Consider the following 19,989-nt stretch of genomic DNA (forward strand, 5'->3'; position numbering starts at 1 on the left):
TTATAATGTTAACCACTAATGTGCTGCTTTCAGCTTTTCAGACGTCTGAAATATCCATTTCAAGTATTACTGTCTTTTGTTGCATTTATGCGGGCATGCATAGGCAGTGAACCTAGTTACCTTTTAAGTGAACACCAGTCTTGGCCCCAAAGGGATGCTGCGCAATATTTCCACCATTCCATCCCTGTCTTTTAATAAACTCCCATATTCACACTGCACATCCAAATTGGACTGAGAGCTCAACTGCATTTTAAATCTTGGGACAAAGTGGAAAATTCCAGGCGCTTGTCCCAAGGTTAGTATAAAGTTCACCAATGTGTTACTTGGCAAGTTTTCATTTTAACTTCAGGAAAATCTACCCTCTATATTTGATAGAAAAAGGTTATGTCACTAAGGTCATGTTACTTCTAACTGTGCATCACTATTGAGAATCTGAGCCCATCAAGGATGAGACCTCTGAGCAGGAAACATGGGGACAGTAGATGACCATTTAATCCCATGAGCCTGGTTCGCAATGACTGATTTGTAACCTAACTCCATTCCTGTATTTTATCCTATATTCCCTGTTAACACTTTTGGTCTCCTTATCTAAGGAAAGATATGCTGGCATTGGAGGCAGTCCAGAGAAAGTCCACTCGTTTGCCCGTGGGTATGGAGGGATTTTTGTTTGAGAAGAGGTTGAGTAAGTTGGACCTGTACTAATTGCAGTTTAGAAGAATGAGAGGTGACCTTATTGAGACATAGGATTCTCAGGGGGGTTGACAGGATAGATACTGAGAGGTTGTGTTCCCCCTTATGGGAGAGTCGAGGACAGAGGCCACAGTCTGAGTAAAGGATTTAAGTCCCAGATCTGAGGGTAGTGAATCTGTGGAATTATTTACCACCGAGGACTATAGAGGCTAGGTTGTTAAGTATGTTCAAGGCTGAGATAATCAGTGAGGGAATCAGGGATTTTGGTCATAAGGCAGGAAAGTGGACTTGATGATTATCATTTCAGATCAGTCATGATCTCATTGAATGGCAGAACAGACTCAATGGGCCAAATGTAATACAGAAAAACACTTTGCACAGAAATAGATCAAGCTTTGGTTAATGTTACTCTAGAATAGGCAGTGCTTTTTGCATCCGGCTGCCGAAGGCCAAAGAATTCCAGGTGAATTCGGAAAGTTTCCACTTGCTCACTGAAAATCCTAGCTGACCATAATGATGTGTAAAATTATACTGATATCCAAATGAGTTCCTTTGAGCCCTGTATACTGAATTGAGGTGCAATCCGACTTGACTAAATATTTAAAGTTTTACTTTTCCTGCTTAATAGTTGGAGTTGTCAGAAAAGGCATGGCCGCCTTCTTGCTTACCAAGAATTCTGCAGTGGGGAGACTGTTTCCTCTTTTCATTGAGACACATTGTATATGTTTGAACACTTTTTAAACTACAGTTTTTGTCCTGACTAATAATAGAGACCTGTTTTAAATGCACAGAATAATTAATCATTGTATAAGTAGATGCCAGGGGACATATTTACAATGACACTTTATTCTTAATGTCTCTTCCTAGCTTTCTTATCCATCCAACATATAAAATTAATCTTAATAGGCACAGCTGCACTAACAATGATTTTCTTTAACAAATGGTTGACATATATTGATGTGGTGAAGCGTATATTATTTACGGCTACAAGCTTAGTCAAGAAATAAAATGGTCTAATGTATTCAATGTGCTCCTGTGATTGGGAAACACAATGGTAATGAGAAATACAATTAGTTAAACAAAATGTTTATAGTAACGAGTACCATCTTTGGATCCAATCACTAAAGCTCATGTTACAATGTTGTTTCACCCAGGAGGGCTTTTAGGCTTTCCTTTGGGAAATGTCCAGGTCATTTGTTGTCTATGTTAATGCAAATAGACAGAGCTTTTGGAGTGGCTGAGATAATCACCCCTTCCAAAACACATCTTGACATTTAGGTGCCAGCTGTGGCTTAGTAGGTATCACACTCGCCTGAGTCAGTAGGTTGCAGACTCCAAAGACTTGAAAACAAAAACTAGGCTGACGGTGAGTGTTGCACTGAAGGAGCTATCTTTAGGATGAGACATTAACCTCTGGCCCTGTCTACCCTCTGCCATGGGTGTGGCAATGTCCGAAAACACCATCTGAAGACGAGGCAGGAGTTTCTTGCTGATGACTGGGTGCATATTTATCCCTCAACCAACATCATTAAAACCAGATTATCCAGTCATTATTGCATTGCTGTTTTGGAAATTACGGTGGATAAATTGGCTGTCGCGCTTCCCACATTCCGAAAGGATTTCATTTGGCTATGAAGCACCTTGGTAGGTCCTGAAGGCAATAAAGGCACTATCTAAATGCGAGTTGTCTCCAATGTATGTTCACTGGTTAAGTTTTCTCATTCGAGAAACTGCAGAAAAGAAATAACCAACAGGAAAGAAAAACTTGCACTTATACAGTGTCTTCCCTAACCAATCTAAGAGTGCTCTACCATCAGCAAAGTGCTTGTGAATCATAGTCTCTGTTGCAATGTAGGAAGCACAGCAGCCAATTTGCATACAAGCAGTGTGATAATGACCAGGCAATCTCCTTATTGTGATGTTGATTGAGACATCAATATTGGTCAGGACATTGGTGATAACTCTCCCATTTGTCTTCACTGGATATACAACTTTTAAAAGAAAAAGAGGAAACAGATGTGAACTGTCGACTTGCATATCGATTTAAGCGTTGCTCCTCATTGAATAGACAATATCCTTGTGAAATGTACATAGTCTGCTTGTACAGTACATGCAGTTGGTACTGAAGAACCCCACTTGTGAGATGTCCTACATTTCCTGGATAATTGGCCTGGTAATAAATGGGCAGCAGGCTCAACCTAATGCCAAGCTTGCCAATTAGAGTTTTTGTTGTGAAGTGCGATCTGCTGTTTGTAAATCAAATGTGAACAGCATCATTATTATAATAATAGTTTCCAAAGTGGGAATTAGGACCGCATTGGCTGTACAGTCATCTCCGTTTCAAAAACCCTAGGGCTACAGTAAAATAGATGCAATAATGCAGAACCAGCTATAAAGGAAGAATACCTGTTTCACAAAGGAAAATTAACTCCAACTGCAGTGGAAAAACACCCAACCGGAAGGAGTTGAAGTGACATTCATCACAGCAGATTACTGGGCAACACATGCCAAACCAATTCAAGAGTGTGGGCAGAATGCTGCTTCTGCTGACAATAAATGGAGAAAATATATATATTTTTAAAAATCTATTGCCCACCTTTGATCTTTAACTGGGATGGTATATTTTCTGTTTTGATATCCCTATGTTGGTGATGGATTTCACTTGGCTCAAAGATACTTCTAATTTGACACAGTTGCGTTATTTAAATTGTCCCTGAAGGTCTTTCTGTATTTCATAGCAACTGAAGTGAGTTTCTTGACATTTTAAGGTACATTGGAATGAAATTAGCAGTATAAATAAGAGTGAGGCAAACAGTCGTTATTTATATGGAAATCAGACCGCAACGACACGCAGTTGAATTTGTAAATCTGGAAAGTGCTGTTCCGAGATGCCCGGTTCCTACAGCAGCTGCACAATTACAGTACCTTATCATCCGATTCACCATTCAAATAGATGGAATAGTGTAAAGGTCCTGTCCTTACCTCATTCAATTTGCCAAAAAAAAAAGTTAGCACTTCTCCAAAGCAGTACCCCTTTTAACAGCAATATGTCTTGCCTACTGCACAGCAACCACATATATTTATGTAGTGTCTTTAACATAAAGTATACCAAGGGGCTTCACTGAAGCATTTTAAGCAACATTTGACATCCAGCCACAAGGAAATGTTCAGGCTGATGACTGAAAACTTGATGGAGGTCAATTTTAAGGAATGCCTTCATGGTGGAAAGGGGATTAAGGTAAGAGGTTTGGGAGAAAAAATCCTTGACTTGATGCCTTGGACAGCTGACAACACAAAATAGGGAACAATAAGACTAAACAAAGTTTTGAAAATAAGATGTGTGCTTTAAGTTCAAGGTGTTGCTTAACCAAGAGCCAATGAATATGAGTGTGCACAGGCATGTTGGGTAAATGAGATGCAGTGTGAATGAGGACACAGGCAGTAGTGTTTTTGGTGACCTCCAGTTTACAGAGGGGAGAATGTGTGAACATTGGAATGGTTAGGCCTTGGGATAACAAAGGTATGGATGAGGGTTTCAGCAACTGAGAGCAAATGTATGCAGATGGAAATAGGCGGACTTGGTGACTTGTGCTGAGGAGCTCATTTTGTGGTATAACGTCTCATTCAGCCAAAGATGGTTGCCTGGGAGAGGGAAGGAATGAAGTTTGTGGTGGGGCCAAGACAACGGTTGAATTTTCCATCTCTGACACTGATGGGTATTGACACGGGCAGGGTGGGAAAATTTGGAGAGACTTTGACTTTTAACGACTCTCCAAATTTTCCCACCCTGTCTGTGACGATGTCCACCAGTGCCAGGGCTGGAAAATACTACCCAACAGCTTCGCCCGTGCCAACTTAATCTTGAATTTAATTTAAAAAACCTCTGGTGCTAAAAAAATTTTTAATCGCACATGGAATCACATTTCTTCAGATTTCAATTGCAAAGTTCAATTGAATTTTTTCTGTCTCTGATTCCTGCTTCATAATCCCATCTTTCTGTCCCTGTCTTTATTTCACTTTCTATTAGGCCTGACATTGAATAAAGTATTCTAACTGACCTTTCCTGGTTCCTACTCCTGTGTCCTGCTCATCAATGTTTCTCCAACCTTTGTAGCTTAAAGAGAACCACCGATGCTTGACCTGTTTATGTGGGCGCTAATTGTCCCCCTGTCGAGGGTGTATGCTGCTGGGATGATTGGTAGATGGGGACGGAGAAAACCATTCGCCACTGACCACAATGTTGGGCGCATGACATTTGGAATTTGAATGGATTCCAAGTTCTTTTCTGTTTGCACTCACCAAGATGGTTTGTTACACATTTTAAGTTTGCATTCTTTACCTGACAATTCATTCAGTGTGGTTCCTTCACAACAAAGTTGTCTGTTGTGCAATTGCATGTAAGATCAGTAATTCTCTGCAGCAGTCCAGCTCAATATTTTAAAAATAAATTTGACTGCTGTTGAAGATTAAATGTTTTTCATGGAAAAGTTGAAAATAATTAAACCCAGAAAGGAGGGATATTCCTCTATGCCCTGGAAATGATGGTAAGTTAAATAAAAATGATAATTCCACCAAAAGTGCTGACAGTTGCCCCCTCCCCCCCGCCCCCGTGTCTGCGTGGGTTCCTTCCAAGTGATCCGGTTTCCTCCCACTCCAAAGATGTGCGGGTTAGGTAGATTGGCCATGTTAAATTGTCCTTTACTGTCCAGGGATGTGGGTTAGAGGTACAGTGAGAGTGCATTGGTGTGTACTCAATGGGGCAAATGGCTTCCTTCTGCAGGGATTCTATGAAAAAGATCACTAGTTTTAGGTATAGGCTGAGGCCTGACTGTTGACCCAGATACCGAGAGAACTCCCCTCATCACCTGGTGCAATATGAAATCTAGTGCCTGCCGAAGAAGGAAGTCAGGATCCTGTCTCAAGAAAAAGACGGCACACCGGGGGCAGCACGGTAGCACAAGTGATTAGCACTGAGGCTTCAGAGCGCCAGGTTCAATTGCCCGCTGGGTCACTGTCTGTGCGGAGTCTGCACGTTCTCCCCGTGTCTGCGTGGGTTTCCTCTGGGTGCTCCGGTTTCCTCCCACAGTCCAATGACGTGCAGGTTAGGTGGAGTGGCCATGATAAATTGCCCTTAGTGACCAAAAAGATGAGGAGGGGTTATTGGGTTACGGGGATAGGGTGGAAGTGAGGGCTTAAGTGGGTCAGTGTTGACTCGATGGGCCAAATGGCCTCCTTCTCTGCACTGTATGTTCTGTGTTCTTCCAGAGTGCCCCACACTGTCAGCAGCGAACTGATAGGTGAACTGCCGATTAAGTTCAAATCTTTAAAATGGCACTTGAACCCATTACCCTTCTAACACAAGAGCCGAGACGAGAGTATGCTACCTATCAGCCTCCATTTGTGCTCAGTTCCTGGAATGAGGCTTCTGTTCAAAGGCAAGAATACTGCCACTGCGTCAAAACTTCCATCAATAAGGGAAATTGTGATTCATTCACCTTGGGGCTACTCTTGCGTGCTGCCAAGTAACTCTGCAATTATTAAATGCCTGGAAACAGATGCTCTCTGAGGGAAAGGGAATAGCACAGAGATGAAGGAGAGTTCTGCAAAGGGAGATGGAAGTAACTAAATATCGGTGAACCAATTTAACCGTGTTTGCAAGCAACTAATTGAATAAATAAGGAAAAACATAATTTTACTTCCTATATATTTTGTAAATTAATTATGAAACGTGGATCTTCAAAGTTTACTAAGCTGTCATCTAGAATGATCATTGACATTCATAGGATAGAAGAATCATAGAATCCCTCCAGCACAGAAGGGGGCCATTCGGCCCATCATGTATGCATCGCACCAATTGAAAGAGCACTCTATATAGGCCCATTCCCCAACCTATCCCTGCAACACCACCTAACCTGCACATCTTTGGACTGTGGGAGGAAACCGAAGCACCTGGAGGAATCCCACGCAAATAGAGGGGGAAAGTGCAAGTTCCACACAGACAGCCACCCAAGGCCAAATTGAACCCCGGTCCTTGGTGCTGTGAAACAGCAGTGTTAACTACTGTGCTGCTCGTGTCTTTACTTCCAATCTATTAAATGCACTTACTCTGTAGCATTCTACTGTCCTGACAGGTTGATTCTATTTCCGATTATCATCTTTATTGAATGCAACAAGTGGATGGATTCATCCAATGTATAGAAACCAGAAAAACATTTTTTATTGGCAATGGATAAATATGGTGACTGGTGTTTCCAAGTTTAGCTACCTGTCTACAGCATGGTGGCCCAGTCGTTAGCACTGCTGCCTCACAGCACCAGGGATCCGGGTTCAATTTCGGCCTTGCTTGACTGTGTGGAGTTGGCACATTCTCCCCCTCTCTGCTTGGGTTTCCTTCAAGTTCTCCAGTTTCCTCCCATGGTCCAAAGATGTGCAGGTTAGGTGGATTGGCCATGATCACTGCGCAGGTTTATGGGGATAAAGCAGGGGAGTGGGCCTAGGTAGAGTGCTTTTTAGGAGGGGTGGTGCAAACCTGATGGGCTGAATGGCCTCCTTCTGCACTGTCTGTGACTGTATCGTCTTTACTTCCAATCCATTAAGAGCCATTAAGCTGTAGAATCTACTGTCCTTTAAAGTTTGATTTTCTTTTATATCTTGCAGATGCTGCTGATGTTGAGACGTACCTGACATAAATAGAAGTTTTGGCCATGCATCTTTGACAGCTGAAGATCAGGATAATTTCCAGACGTTAAAAATACAGAATCCAGAGCTCCATATATCCTCCTCCACCCAGGGCACGATTGCCGGCTGGGTTGTCTTCCACATCCAACAGTTAACTTAATTCAAGCATCAAGCCCTTCGATAATTTGTCATTAGAAAAAATGTGTAAAAAGAACTGTTCCACCATTTGTCATGTAATGATGGGTTTTATGACTCTTTGTCTAATTGAAGCTTCTCCACAGCCCAGTGAATGTCCTCAGTTGTGCGTTTGTGAAATTCGGCCATGGTTCACACCACAATCGACATACAGAGAAGCCGCAACTGTGGACTGCAATGATCTTCGCTTGACCAGAATTCCAAGCAACCTTTCCGCTGACACCCAGGTGCTCTTGCTTCAGAGCAACAATATTGGCAAGACAACTGATGAATTTCAGCAAATGTTTAACCTCACAGAGCTGGATCTCTCTCAGAATAATTTTACCAATATCCATGATGTAGGCCTGACCAATCTTACTCAGCTCACCACTCTACACCTTGAAGAGAACCAGATAGCAGATATGCCTGATTATTGCTTACAAGATCTCGCCAACCTCCAGGAACTGTACATAAATCACAACCAGATTAACAGCATATCAGCAAATGCCTTTTCTGGCTTAAGGAATTTACTAAGACTTCACCTGAATTCCAACAAACTGAGAGTGATTGACAGCCGTTGGTTTGAGTCGACCCCTAACTTGGAGATCCTCATGATTGGAGAAAATCCTGTAATTGGCATTCTAGATATGAACTTCAAACCGCTAAGCAATTTGAGAAGTCTAGTTTTAGCAGGAATGGAACTCACAGAAATCCCTGGAAATGCTTTAGTTGGATTGGATAGCCTCGAAAGTCTCTCCTTCTATGATAATAAACTGGTAAGAGTGCCTCAGCTTGCACTTCAGAAGGTGCCAGCCTTGAAATTCCTTGATCTAAACAAGAACCCTGTTCATAAAATTCAAGAAGGTGACTTCAGCAACATGCTTCGCTTGAAAGAACTTGGTATTAACAATATGGTTGAACTTGTTTCTATTGACAGATATGCGCTGGATAACCTACCTGAACTTACAAAGTTGGAAGCTACAAATAACCCTAAATTGTCATACATTCATCGCTATGCCTTTCGGGAAGTTCCTTCCCTTGAAAGCCTGATGCTTAATAATAATGCATTAAATGCCCTGTATCAGAAGACTGTGGATAACCTCCCCAATCTACGTGAAGTAAGCATTCACAGCAACCCGATCAGGTGTGACTGTGTTATTCAATGGATGAATTCGAACAAAACCACCATTCGGTTCATGGAGCCTCAATCTATGTTTTGTGCTATGCCACCAGAATACAGAGGGCAGCAAGTTAAAGAAGTTCTCATGCAGGAGACTGCGGAACAATGTCTTCCAATGATTGCGCATGACACTTTTCCAAATCACCTGAATGTAGATGTTGATGTAACAGTCTCCTTAGATTGTCGTGCAATGGCAGAGCCTGAACCTGAAATCTACTGGGTCACACCACTTGGAAGTAAAATCACAGTAGACACCCTGTCAGATAAATATAAACTGAGCAATGAGGGAACTCTCGACATTTCTCACATTCGCATTGAGGACTCTGGCCGATACACTTGCGTTGCTCAGAACTCTGAAGGAGCTGATACAAGAGTTGCAACCATTCGTGTTAATGGAACCCTCCTAGATGGAACTCAGGTTTTGAAAATATATGTGAAGCAAGCTGAATCCCACTCTATCTTAGTGTCATGGAGAGTGAACTCCAATGTCATGACCTCCAATTTGAAGTGGTCATCAGCCACCATGAAGATTGATAACCCCCACATTACATACACCGCAAGGGTTCCCGTTGATGTCCATGAATATAACCTGACGCATCTCCAACCTTCGACAGAATATGAGGTCTGTCTTACTGTATCTAACATCCACCAGCAGACCCAGAAATCATGTGTCAACGTTACTACAAAGGGGGTGGCATTCTCACTGGATATTTCTGACCAAGGAACAAGCACAGCACTAGCAGCTGTAATGGGCTCAATGTTTGCCATAATTAGCATTGCCTCGATAGCTGTTTACATTGCCAAACGCCTCAAGCGGAAGAACTACCACCATTCACTGAAAAAGTACATGCAGAAGACCTCGTCCATCCCCTTGAATGAACTTTATCCACCACTTATAAATCTATGGGAAGGGGATAGTGAGAAAGAAAAAGATGGCTCTTCCGATGTGAAACCTACACCCGTTGACACATCAAGAAGCTACTATGTGTGGTAACTCTGGAGGAATTTCGCTTCTAGTTAAAGGGAGCACGGATACTTATTTTGCTTTTTTCTGCAAAAGTGAAAGTTCTGAACTTTTTTGTATTTTGGCTTTGCTAACTTGTGGCAGAGCTGTGAGGACAGGTGGATATTTCAGAGACTATTAGTATAGCGTATCGCCTTTGTTGAACATTTAAAAAAAGAAGGGCAGCTCCATTTATCTTGCAAAATGCCTCAGTTGCTGTGCTTGATTACTTATTTCTCTCCCCACTGCAGAACTCCCAATATAAATTGGTGACCATACAAGGCAGTCTATGTTTTTAAAGGAGTGATGAGCCTTTGGAGGGTGTGCTCTTTTAATAAAAGCAGTTTACCTTAACTGTTGGGCACTGATCCACTTCCAGGTTATAGTTTTTTTTTTAGCGTATTGAAGCTGACATATGGAATTAGACCCCATTCATTCTTCTATTGAATGCTGTTAGCCAACTGAACTGTATTGTTGTATCAACTATAATTTGCTGTTTTGGAATTTGAAAGCCCAAACTCTTGTACATTTTATTTGCCTTCTTTGCTTGAACTAGTTTTACAATTTACCTTAGACACATGTGTGGTTAATGTTTAAACCAATAATAGTGTAATGCGCTCTTAAAAACTGCAACGTTTAAAAAAAAAACACTTGGTGATTTATTGAGGGACTTTAGTTGCCAGATTTTTCTGAATGGCTCTATACCTGCATTTAGTATCAATGGTTTAAAACAATGAATTTTATTGTGAGACGTAAAGTGTAAAATGAGGACAAAACTATAATAAATTAGTCTTGAGCTTGATTTTTATAGAGCTTTGTCTCTGATTAAAGTGTTCTTCTTTGAAGCTATGCCTATTGTCTCTGCAGAGTTTCTACATTTCCTTTTGACATCTGACAAATTGAGCTGCTTGACCATAATTCCTTCTTGATTGAAGCAAAAATGAAGCTCATCACTGGCAGTAGAATATGCCAATCTAGCAACTGTAATGGATCATTCTGGATAAAAAGCTTATTGTGAAGTGGGGATCTTTTGTTGTATTGATGAAGAATGATTCTTGTAAGAGTAGGGACAGAAGTTATGTAATCTTCAATCTCTTAATACCTATCAAAATGCTGAAAGTAGGTTTTGTTCTTTTAACAATCTTCATGAATGCAAGACCCAAGGGTTGGCCTGCCTGAATTCAATAAGTTTTGTGCTTTTTTTCGCCTAACAAAATTAAAGGGGTATTTTTCAATGGCCGAGAATTATTCTTTGTCTCCACCGATCAGGCTAAGACTAGAATCTTTTATCTTGCTTTGCTTTTCTGCAAGCTATCTTTTGCTGACATTAGTGTTTGTAACCTGGTTCCCATTGATGAAGCAGCTCGGGTCCTAACAGGATGGAAAATAAGCCAATGAAATTGTTCACTTATTTTATTTCTGTAGCTGCGTTAACCATGATTCTGTATATTTTTCAATGTTCAAGATTTATTTTAAAATGTATATAGAATAATTGTCATTGCCGAAACTGGGGAAACACGAACAAAGAACAATACAGCACAGGAACTGGCCCTTCGTCCCCCCCAGCCTGTACCGGTCATGATACCAACCTTTGCCAAAACCCTCAGCACTTCCTTGTGCTGTATCCCTCTATACCCATCCTATCCACAATGCCTTTTGAATGGCATTAATATATCTGCTTCCACAACTTCCCCTGGCAACGCGTTCCAGGCACTCACCACCCTCTGTGTTTATTTTTTTTTAAACTGCATGAAAAAATAGTCAATCAAAAAGCTCTTGCCCATGAGCTAATCCTCCAAATACAACAAATAACTATGCTAAGCTTTTTTAAAAAAAAAGAATGAATCTATTGTTCACTGCAAAGGACTTGTATGAGCTATTGCCTTCTGTCAGTTGATGTCACATAAGTGTGTACAAAGAACGATTAAACCCCTCCTTGCAAATAAATGATGCTGCTGAAACATAATTGATTGGGATACCTTTGCGCTGTCATCCAAAGGTTATTCTCTCTATATTTATGGTCTTGAAGGATATTTATACAAATGCCACCATTTGGCTTTCGTGGAACAATGTGTCATTGTCGTACTGATTTGAGAAAGAGCTGAAAAATTTATAGCCTCCTATACCCCAGCACCATGGACAGTACCCTGCTGCTTCAACTTTCTTTTAGCTTTTTATTCTAATTTACAGAACAATTGAAGAATTCCACGGTCTCTGGTGTCATATGAACCCCATGTATTGCTGTTGGCACAACATAATTGTTTGTATAAACATTCTTAGGTCATTTTGGTATTTACAAAATTAACAGTTGGTCATAATTTCATAACTGAAGGATTTGTGCCTGAGAATTGAAATGTTTGATTTGAAGACTTTCTCTCCATCATTAGGGAAGGACCAACAGACATCTTGAAATTGTAGCTCCATTCAAATGTAAAATATCATAAGTCTTTTTCATCAATTAGTGGACAGTTCTTTTATTAAATGTGATTTTTATATTTTGATACTTTAGCTTTGTGAAATGACATTCTGTATTGCTTGATTCTTTGACATTAACTTTAGTCTGAGAGCACATGGGTTAGTTTGATTTTTAAACTGTAGATCGTCTAATTGAAAGAAATAATAATTTGTTCCATTTGTGGAAACTCATGTTTGTAAACATGAGAAATGTCCACATTTGACTGACTGCCTTTAAATTAAAAAATAGTGCCTTGGGAAATGTATATTTCCCCCTCCATTTATTAAATTTATGCTTGTAGTATTGTTCGATATATTGTACCTGCCAATGATTCAAGCCCACAAGTGGGAAGGGATCACAAATTCAGCTTCCACAAGAAGTTTATGCTGAAGTAGAAATGGACAGAGTTTGTTGTCCAACATAGATACAGGCTGGAATTCTCTTTTCTGGTTGGCAGCACACCCCGCCTGCGTGTTTCCCAGTGGCTTGAGTGGGAAAATCCCATTAAGAACAAACAAAAGAACAAAGAAAAGTACAGCACAGGAACCCCTTCAGCCCTCCAAGCCTACGCCAACCATGCTGCTCGTCTAAACTAAAATCTTCTACACTTCGGGGGTCCGTAGCCCTCTATTCCCATCCTATTCATGTATTGGTCAAGATGCCCCTAAAACATCACTATTGGCCCAGCTTTTCCCTGAGGGTGAGAATGTGCAGCCATGCCTGATCATAGGCCCATTAGTTCTGCAAGAGAGAGGGAAGTTTTCCAATGAGCGTGACATAATGGGTTTGATCGATATGCTTGCCACAGTTGAAGAGCTGGAATTGTGCACAGTCTGAGAGGTATGTGTGTGTCTGAAGCCAAGGTGGCAGACAAATGTATTACGATGTATGAAAATAACTTTCTGCCCAGGAAACACACCGGCAAAGGAAAAGCGAATAAACTAATACAATTAAGTCAGGTAGCCCTCTCGATTTAAAATAAAAAAATAAAGATTTAAAATTTAAGGTCATCAACCTGAAACACAACTTGCATTTCACTCGACAGATGCCACCTGACCTGTTGAGTATTTCCAATATTTTGTTTTTTATTTCAGACTTCCAGCATCTGCAGGACTTTGCTTTTGAATACAGCCTTTAAATCTGGTCAGGGGATGGGCAGTGGCGGCAGCAGATTTAAGCTTATTGGGGAAAGATAGAAGTAACAGTAAACTTAAATGTGAGGCAAAAATACATTCACTGTTGGAGGCAGAAGAATGTAGACAGTTGAAAAGGGGATTGAGGGATAAAGACCAAAGCATGGCAATGGTGGTGGAGGATCCACATTTATGATAAAGGAGCACATCATCTCAAGAGCCATGTAACCTCTCATAATTAGATAAACTTGCAGAATAAAAGATGTGGGGAGGCGGTGGCGTAGTGATTGTCACTGGACTGATGCCACTGTACGATGGCATCAGTCTTGTGCTTGTGCTGCAAAGGATAGTAATCCAGAGACCCAAAGTACTGCTCTGGGGTCCCAGGTTCAAATCCCACCACTGCAGATGGTGAAATTTGAATTCAATAAAAATCTGGAATTTGAAGTCTAATGATGACCATGAAACCATTGTTGATTGTCGGGGAAACCCATCTGGTTCACTAATGTCCTTTAGGGAAGGAAATCTGCCGTCCTTCCTGATCTAGCCTACATGTTACTCCAGACCCACAGCAAATGTGGTTGACTATTAACTGTCCCCTCAAGGGCAATTAAGGATGGGCAATGAATGCTGCCACAGCCAGCGCCACCCACTTCCCATAAACAAATTTTTAAAATAAATACGTGCTTAAGCACTCGCGTGAAACAATTTAGAGCTAATTTCTTAGCTTGGAGCATCTAATAAGAGTGAAGCATCATGCCAAATGAAGGCAGATATTTACAGATGCACAATCATGTCCATAGGACCATAAGAAATAGGAATAGGCCCCGAAAGCCTGCTCCACCATTCAATAGAATCATGACTGGTCGGACGTGCCTCGTGTCCATTTTCCTGCCCTTTCGCCGTAACCCTTGATTTCCTTACTGATCAAGAATTTGTCTATCTGATCCTTAAATATACACAAAGGCAGCCCCTGCAGCTCTCTGTGGTAAGGAGTTTCCAAAGACTCAACCTCAGAGAACAATGCCTTACCATTTAAATTGACACCCCTTTATTCTGAGAATATGTCCTCTGGTCCTACACTCTTCCATGAGGGAAACCATCCTCTCAGCGTTTACCCTGTCAAGACCACTGAGGATCCTAAATGTTTCAATGAGATAATCTCTCATTCTTCTAAATTTCAATGAATAGAACCTGTTGAACCTTTGCTCATAAGACAATCCCTCCATGGAACATAGCACAGTACAGGCCCTTCAGCCCACGATGCTGTGCCGACCATTTATTCTAATCTAAGCTCAACCTAACCTACACCCCTTCAATTTACTGCTAGACATGTGCCTTTCCAAGAGTCGCTTAAATGTCCCTAATGACCCTGACTCCACCACCTCCGCTGGAAGTGCATTCCACACACCCACCGCTCTGTGTAAAGAACCTACCTCTGACATCTCCCCTATACCTTCCTCCAATCATCTTAAAAGTATGTCCCCTCATGACAGCCATTTCTGCCCTGGGGAAAAGTCTCTGGCTATCCACTTTATCCATGCCTTCCATCACCTTGTACACCTTAATCAAGTCACCTCTCTTCCTTCTTCACTCCAGTGAGAAAAACCCTAGCTCCAGGTTGGGGATCATCCTAGCGAACCTTCTCTGAACCGTCTTCAATGAAATAATATCTTTCCTTCAATAATGGGACCAAAGCTGCTCACGGTACTCCAGATGTAGTCTCACCAGTACCTTGTACAGTTGCAGCAAGACATCCCTACTCTTATATTCCAACCCACTTGAAATAAGGGCCTTCCTGATTACCTGCTGCATAAGTGTGTTGGCTTTCTGTATTTCATCCATAAGTGCTCCTAAGTCCTGTGTTGTGGAAGTCTGACGTTTTTATCCATTTAAATAATACTCTGTTCTATTGCTCTCCCTTAATAAACAACTTCACATTTTCCCACATTATACTCCATATGCCAACATTTTGCCCACATTTGCAAACTGTTTGTAACACTCTTACAACTACACTCTGACAACTTGCCTTTCCATCTATCTTTGTGTCATCTGCAAATTTGGCCGCAGTTCATTTATTTCCTTCCTTCAAGTTATTAATATGAATTGTAAACAGTTGCGATCCCAGCACTGATCCCTGTGGAACCCCACTTGTTACAGGTCGCCAACCTGAAAAAGAACCCCTTATCCCCACTTGCTATTTGAAAATGAAAACCGCTTATTGTCACGAGTAGGCTTCAATGAAGTTACTGTGAAAAGCCCCTAGTCACCACATTCCGGCGCCTGTCCGGGGAGGCTGGTACGGGAATCGAACCGTGCTGCTGGCCTGCTTTGTCTGCTTTAAAAGCCAGCGATTTAGCCCAGTGAGCTAAACCAGCCTGCCCATTTGCCAATTCTCTTTGTGCCAGTATAATACCTCCAATGCCATGGGCTCTTATCTTAATGCTTAACCTTTTGTGAAGTACCTTGTCTTGTGCCTTCTGGAAGTCCAAATACAACACATCTACCTTCTATCCACTATGGCTGTGACTTCCTCGAAACTCTAATAAATTAGTCAGACAGTATTTCCCTTTCATGAAGCCATGCTGACTCTGCTCGAGTAGATTATGCTTTTCCAAATGTGCTACTAAGACTTCCTTAATAATTGATTCCAACATTTTTCCAACAATAGATGTTAGGTTAATCAGCCTATAGTTACCTGTTTTTTTTGCCTATCTCCCCTTTTGCCTATCTCCCCTTTTGAATATGAGTGTTACATAGGAAACTATCCGCTGTGCACGCTATGAATTTGTTGTCATAAAACTTGATGAGCCCAATCATCTTGAAGATTAAAGTCACCCATAATTATCGCTCCATTCTTTTTACATGTTCCTATTATTTGTTGTTTTATACACTTTCCTCGTCTGGCTACTGTTTGAGGGTCAATATGCTACTCCTACCAATGTCTGCTGTTTTTTACTGACACCCAAATGGACTCTACATCATCTGAGTCTAGGTCGTCTCTCACAACTGTCCTCATTTCATCTCTTCATAGCAGTCCCCCCCCCCCCCCCCCCCCCCCCCCCCGGCCATGTCCTTCTCTCCCATCTTTCTGAAAGGTCAAATATTCCTGAATATTAAGTTCCTAATTTTAATCACTTTGTAACCATGTCTCCAAAATGGGTATGAGATCATACCTCTATTTGCGCCATCATTTTGTCTACCTTATTCTGAATGCTTCATGCATTAAGATACAAAGCCTTTAGGCTTGCCTTTTTCCCATTTTTAATCATCCTAACTTTGCTTTGTACTGTGGCCCTATTGACCCCTCACCCTTCATTACCTTGTCTGCTATTTTTGCATTTAAGTGTTCTTTCATTTATTGATGTCCTGGTTTCTCTTTCCCTTGTCACCCTGCTTAGGTTCCCTCCCCCATGCTATTCTAGTTTAAACCCTCCCCAACCACACTAGCAAATACTTGCCCTCGGACATCAGTCCCAGCCCTGTCCAGCTTGTACTGGTTGCACCTCCCCCAGAACCAGTCCCAATGTCCTTGGAATAGAAAGCCCTCCTCCATGCATCATCTTTCCAACTGCATATTCATCTGATACATCCCGCTATTTCATAGAATCATAGAATTTACAGTGCAGAAGGAGGCCATTTGGCCCATTGAGTCTGCACCAGCTCTTGGAAAAAGCACCCGACCTAAGCCCACGCCCCCACCCTGTCCCCATAAACCAGTAACCCTGCCCAAGACTAAGGGCAATTTTGGACACTAAGGGCAATTTAGCATGGCCAATCCACCTAACCTGCACATCTTTGTACTGTGGAAGGAAACCGGAGCACCCGGAGGAAACCCGCTCACACACTGGGAGAACGTGCAGACTCCGCACAGACAGTGACCCAAGCCGGGAATCGCACCTGGGACCCTGGAGCTGTGAAACAATTGTGCTAACCAATATGCTAATGTGCTGCCCTGATTATTTCTACTCTGATTAGCATGTATCACTTGTAGTAATCCTAAGCTCACATCCTTTTGAGGGCTTACTTTTCAATTTCCTTCCAAACTCCCTGTATTTGGCTTTTAGGACCTTATCCCTTTGTTTACCTATGTCATTGTTACCGATGTGTACCATGACCACTGGCTGTTCACCCTCCCCTTCAGAATGCTCTGCAGCTGCTTTGACACATCCTTGACCCGAGCACCAGGCCCTCACCCGATCAGCAGCTTCCACTTGCCCTGCGTCACTTTCAAATGCTAATCTCGCCTCAGGAGCTCCGCCTCTGGATGGTGTGTATGTACACTGGGCTCTTCCTTTTGCAGTTTTCCCACTGCTCTGCTCAGCTGCTGCCCACCAGAGTTGCTCTCTTTCTCTAACCTCCAGTTACTTAAAATCCCTTTTTCTCTTATGCTCCGAATTCCGTAAAAACTTACTTTTGTTTTAAAGGCCACCACTGACCTTCAGTGAAAACAAGGGACTGATCACCTCCTCCCTCTTTCACCTAAATCCATGTTTCACCAAACTTCAGTTGCACTGATACAACAAGGAGCACTGGAGGAGTCTTCCTTTTATGGCCTCTAATTCAAGGTTTCTGAAACTGGATTACATCAATTGTCTAATTAACTAGCTTAAGCAGAGAGCCTGTAAACGTCTGTTTTAAAGCTGCAATTAAACTTAACCCAGTCAAAAGAGAAATTATGCGATGAGAATTAACCAATGCACAAGATATTCAGAAGATTTTGTTTATTTGGCTGTAGACATTGCGGGCAGGCCTAGCATTTATTGCCGATTTCTAATAGCCCCGAGGAAGCTGGCTGTAATGAACTCCAATTGGCTTTATTGGTTGGCCAATTGGAGTATGAGCTCCCTCAATGATAGCTCTTTGAGGGGGCCCATATAATCACCTGTGTAGGCTTTGTGAGCAGTCTTTAGTTGACTGGACTGCTAGCAGCACTGTTTGGAGCTGCTCCTGTAATATCGTTATTGTAAATAAATATTGGTGTGGTGACGGAATTCCTGCCTCCCGTGGATTACTACAGTGGCGACGAGGTACACTACGAATTTTGCGGAGAGCAGCTGCCGCACTCGGAGGGTAAGCCTTGCCATTTAAAAAAATGCTGTTTTTTGGGAGGTTAGAGGCATTCGACCCGGCTATTGAGGACTGGTCCCAGTACGTGGAGAGAATGTGTTACTTCTTCCGGGCAAATTATATACTGACTGACGAAAAGAGACGGCTTATCCTGCTGTCGGCGTGCGGACCCTCCGCTTTCGCCATTATACATAGTCTGACTTATCCCGATGCGCCGGACACGAAAACTTTCCAAGAAGTAACAGAATTGGTGAAAGAGCACTACGACCCAAAACCACCCCTCATTTTGCGTAGGTACAGATTCTACACAGCGAAGCGGGAAGACAGGGAGTCAGTCACGAATTTCTTGACCCGCCTGAGAAGGCTGGCGGAAAAATGTGAGTTCGGCCCGACGCTAAATGAACTGCTTCGGTACCGGTTAGTGTGTGGTATAAACGACCTCACAATACAGAAACGCCTGTTGGCGGAAGCGGAGCTAGACTGCAGGCAGGCGTTACAGCTCGCACTGTCCCTAGAAAAGGCAGCAAGTGGAGCGCAGGAACTACAGGGCACGCCAATGGAGGTAGATACTTGTGAGATGGACTACCACAACAGGTCCTGCTACCAGATAGCCGCTCTCAGGAAAAACCTGAGGAATAGAGGGAAAAAGGAAAACCCCAGAACTGCCCCCAAGTCTGCCAGGACTAACTGGAGACAAAGGGAAGTACCGGCTGAGCTCCCCCAACAGAGAAAGACCATTTCTGGCACCAGACAGAGTGGGGTAACAATGACAGAAACCCTAGAAGGAGGTGGCAAAAGAGGAATAGCAGGTGGGGACGCAGGGAAGTACACAACCTAGATGCCCCATCCTCCTCCGAAGGGGAACAATTATATAATATTACAACGAAGAAAGCAGAACCCATTAGGATTACCCCATGGGTGAATGGGCGGCCGACAATAATGGAAATAGACACGGGTGCGGCCGTATCAGTAATGGGAGTGGCAGCATTTAGAAAAATCAAAGATGGACTCCAGATACTAACCCTAACAAAAACATCGGCGAAACTTAAAACATACACGGGGGAAACCCTGGAAGTTCTAGGCACGACTCATGTACCTGTGGAATATGAGAAACAATTGCTCAGATTACTGTTGACGATAGTAGAGGGCTCCGGACCGAGTTTAATTGGACGGAACTGGCTGAAAGACCTAAAATTAGATTGGATGAAACTTTTCCAGAGTGGAAGCGGGCAGTTGAGTGGAGTACTCCAAAAATATCCGGAGGTCTTCCAGGAAGGTTTGGGGGAAATCATAGGCGCCAAAGCAACTTTGCACGTGGACCCAGAAGCCCTTCCGAAATTTTGTAAGGCCAGGCCGGTACCTTTTGCATTAAGGAAGAAAGTAGATGACGAAATAGAAAGGTTACGGCGCGACGGCATTATCAGACCTCGGAATGGGCAGCGCCGGTGGTACCAATTTTTAAGCCAGACGGCTCGATACGTCTCTGTGGAGATTTCAAACAGACAGTAAACAAATATGCACTGCTGGACAAATACCCAATCCCGAAAATAGACGACCTATATGCCAAATTGGCAGGTGGGCTTTTGTTCACGAAACTAGACATGAG

The 19,989-nt window shown here is 42.4% G+C and overlaps 1 protein-coding gene and 1 long non-coding RNA gene across 3 annotated transcripts in view; one reads left to right on the forward strand and one right to left on the reverse strand.

Annotated features, from left to right (window-relative positions):
- lrrn1 (leucine rich repeat neuronal 1) overlaps window positions 1-10,962 on the forward strand; it is a 41,834-nt gene extending 30,872 nt beyond the window's left edge. For both annotated transcript variants that reach the window (XM_038810709.1, XM_038810707.1), the window contains one exon: window positions 7,348-10,962. In XM_038810709.1, the coding sequence (XP_038666637.1) occupies window positions 7,569-9,716 (2,148 nt within the window). In that variant the 5' untranslated portion in view covers window positions 7,348-7,568 and the 3' untranslated portion in view covers window positions 9,717-10,962. The remainder of the gene's footprint in view (window positions 1-7,347) is intronic.
- The window catches only part of LOC119973123, a 35,779-nt gene extending 17,957 nt beyond the window's left edge, over window positions 1-17,822 (reverse strand). Inside the window, exon 1 of the long non-coding RNA XR_005462239.1 lies at window positions 17,753-17,822. This is a non-coding gene — a long non-coding RNA (uncharacterized LOC119973123). The remainder of the gene's footprint in view (window positions 1-17,752) is intronic.
- Between the last annotated feature and the right edge of the window lie 2,167 nt (window positions 17,823-19,989).

The sequence above is a fragment of the Scyliorhinus canicula genome, chromosome 11, assembly GCF_902713615.1.
Source record: "Scyliorhinus canicula chromosome 11, sScyCan1.1, whole genome shotgun sequence".
NCBI lineage: Eukaryota > Metazoa > Chordata > Chondrichthyes > Carcharhiniformes > Scyliorhinidae > Scyliorhinus > Scyliorhinus canicula.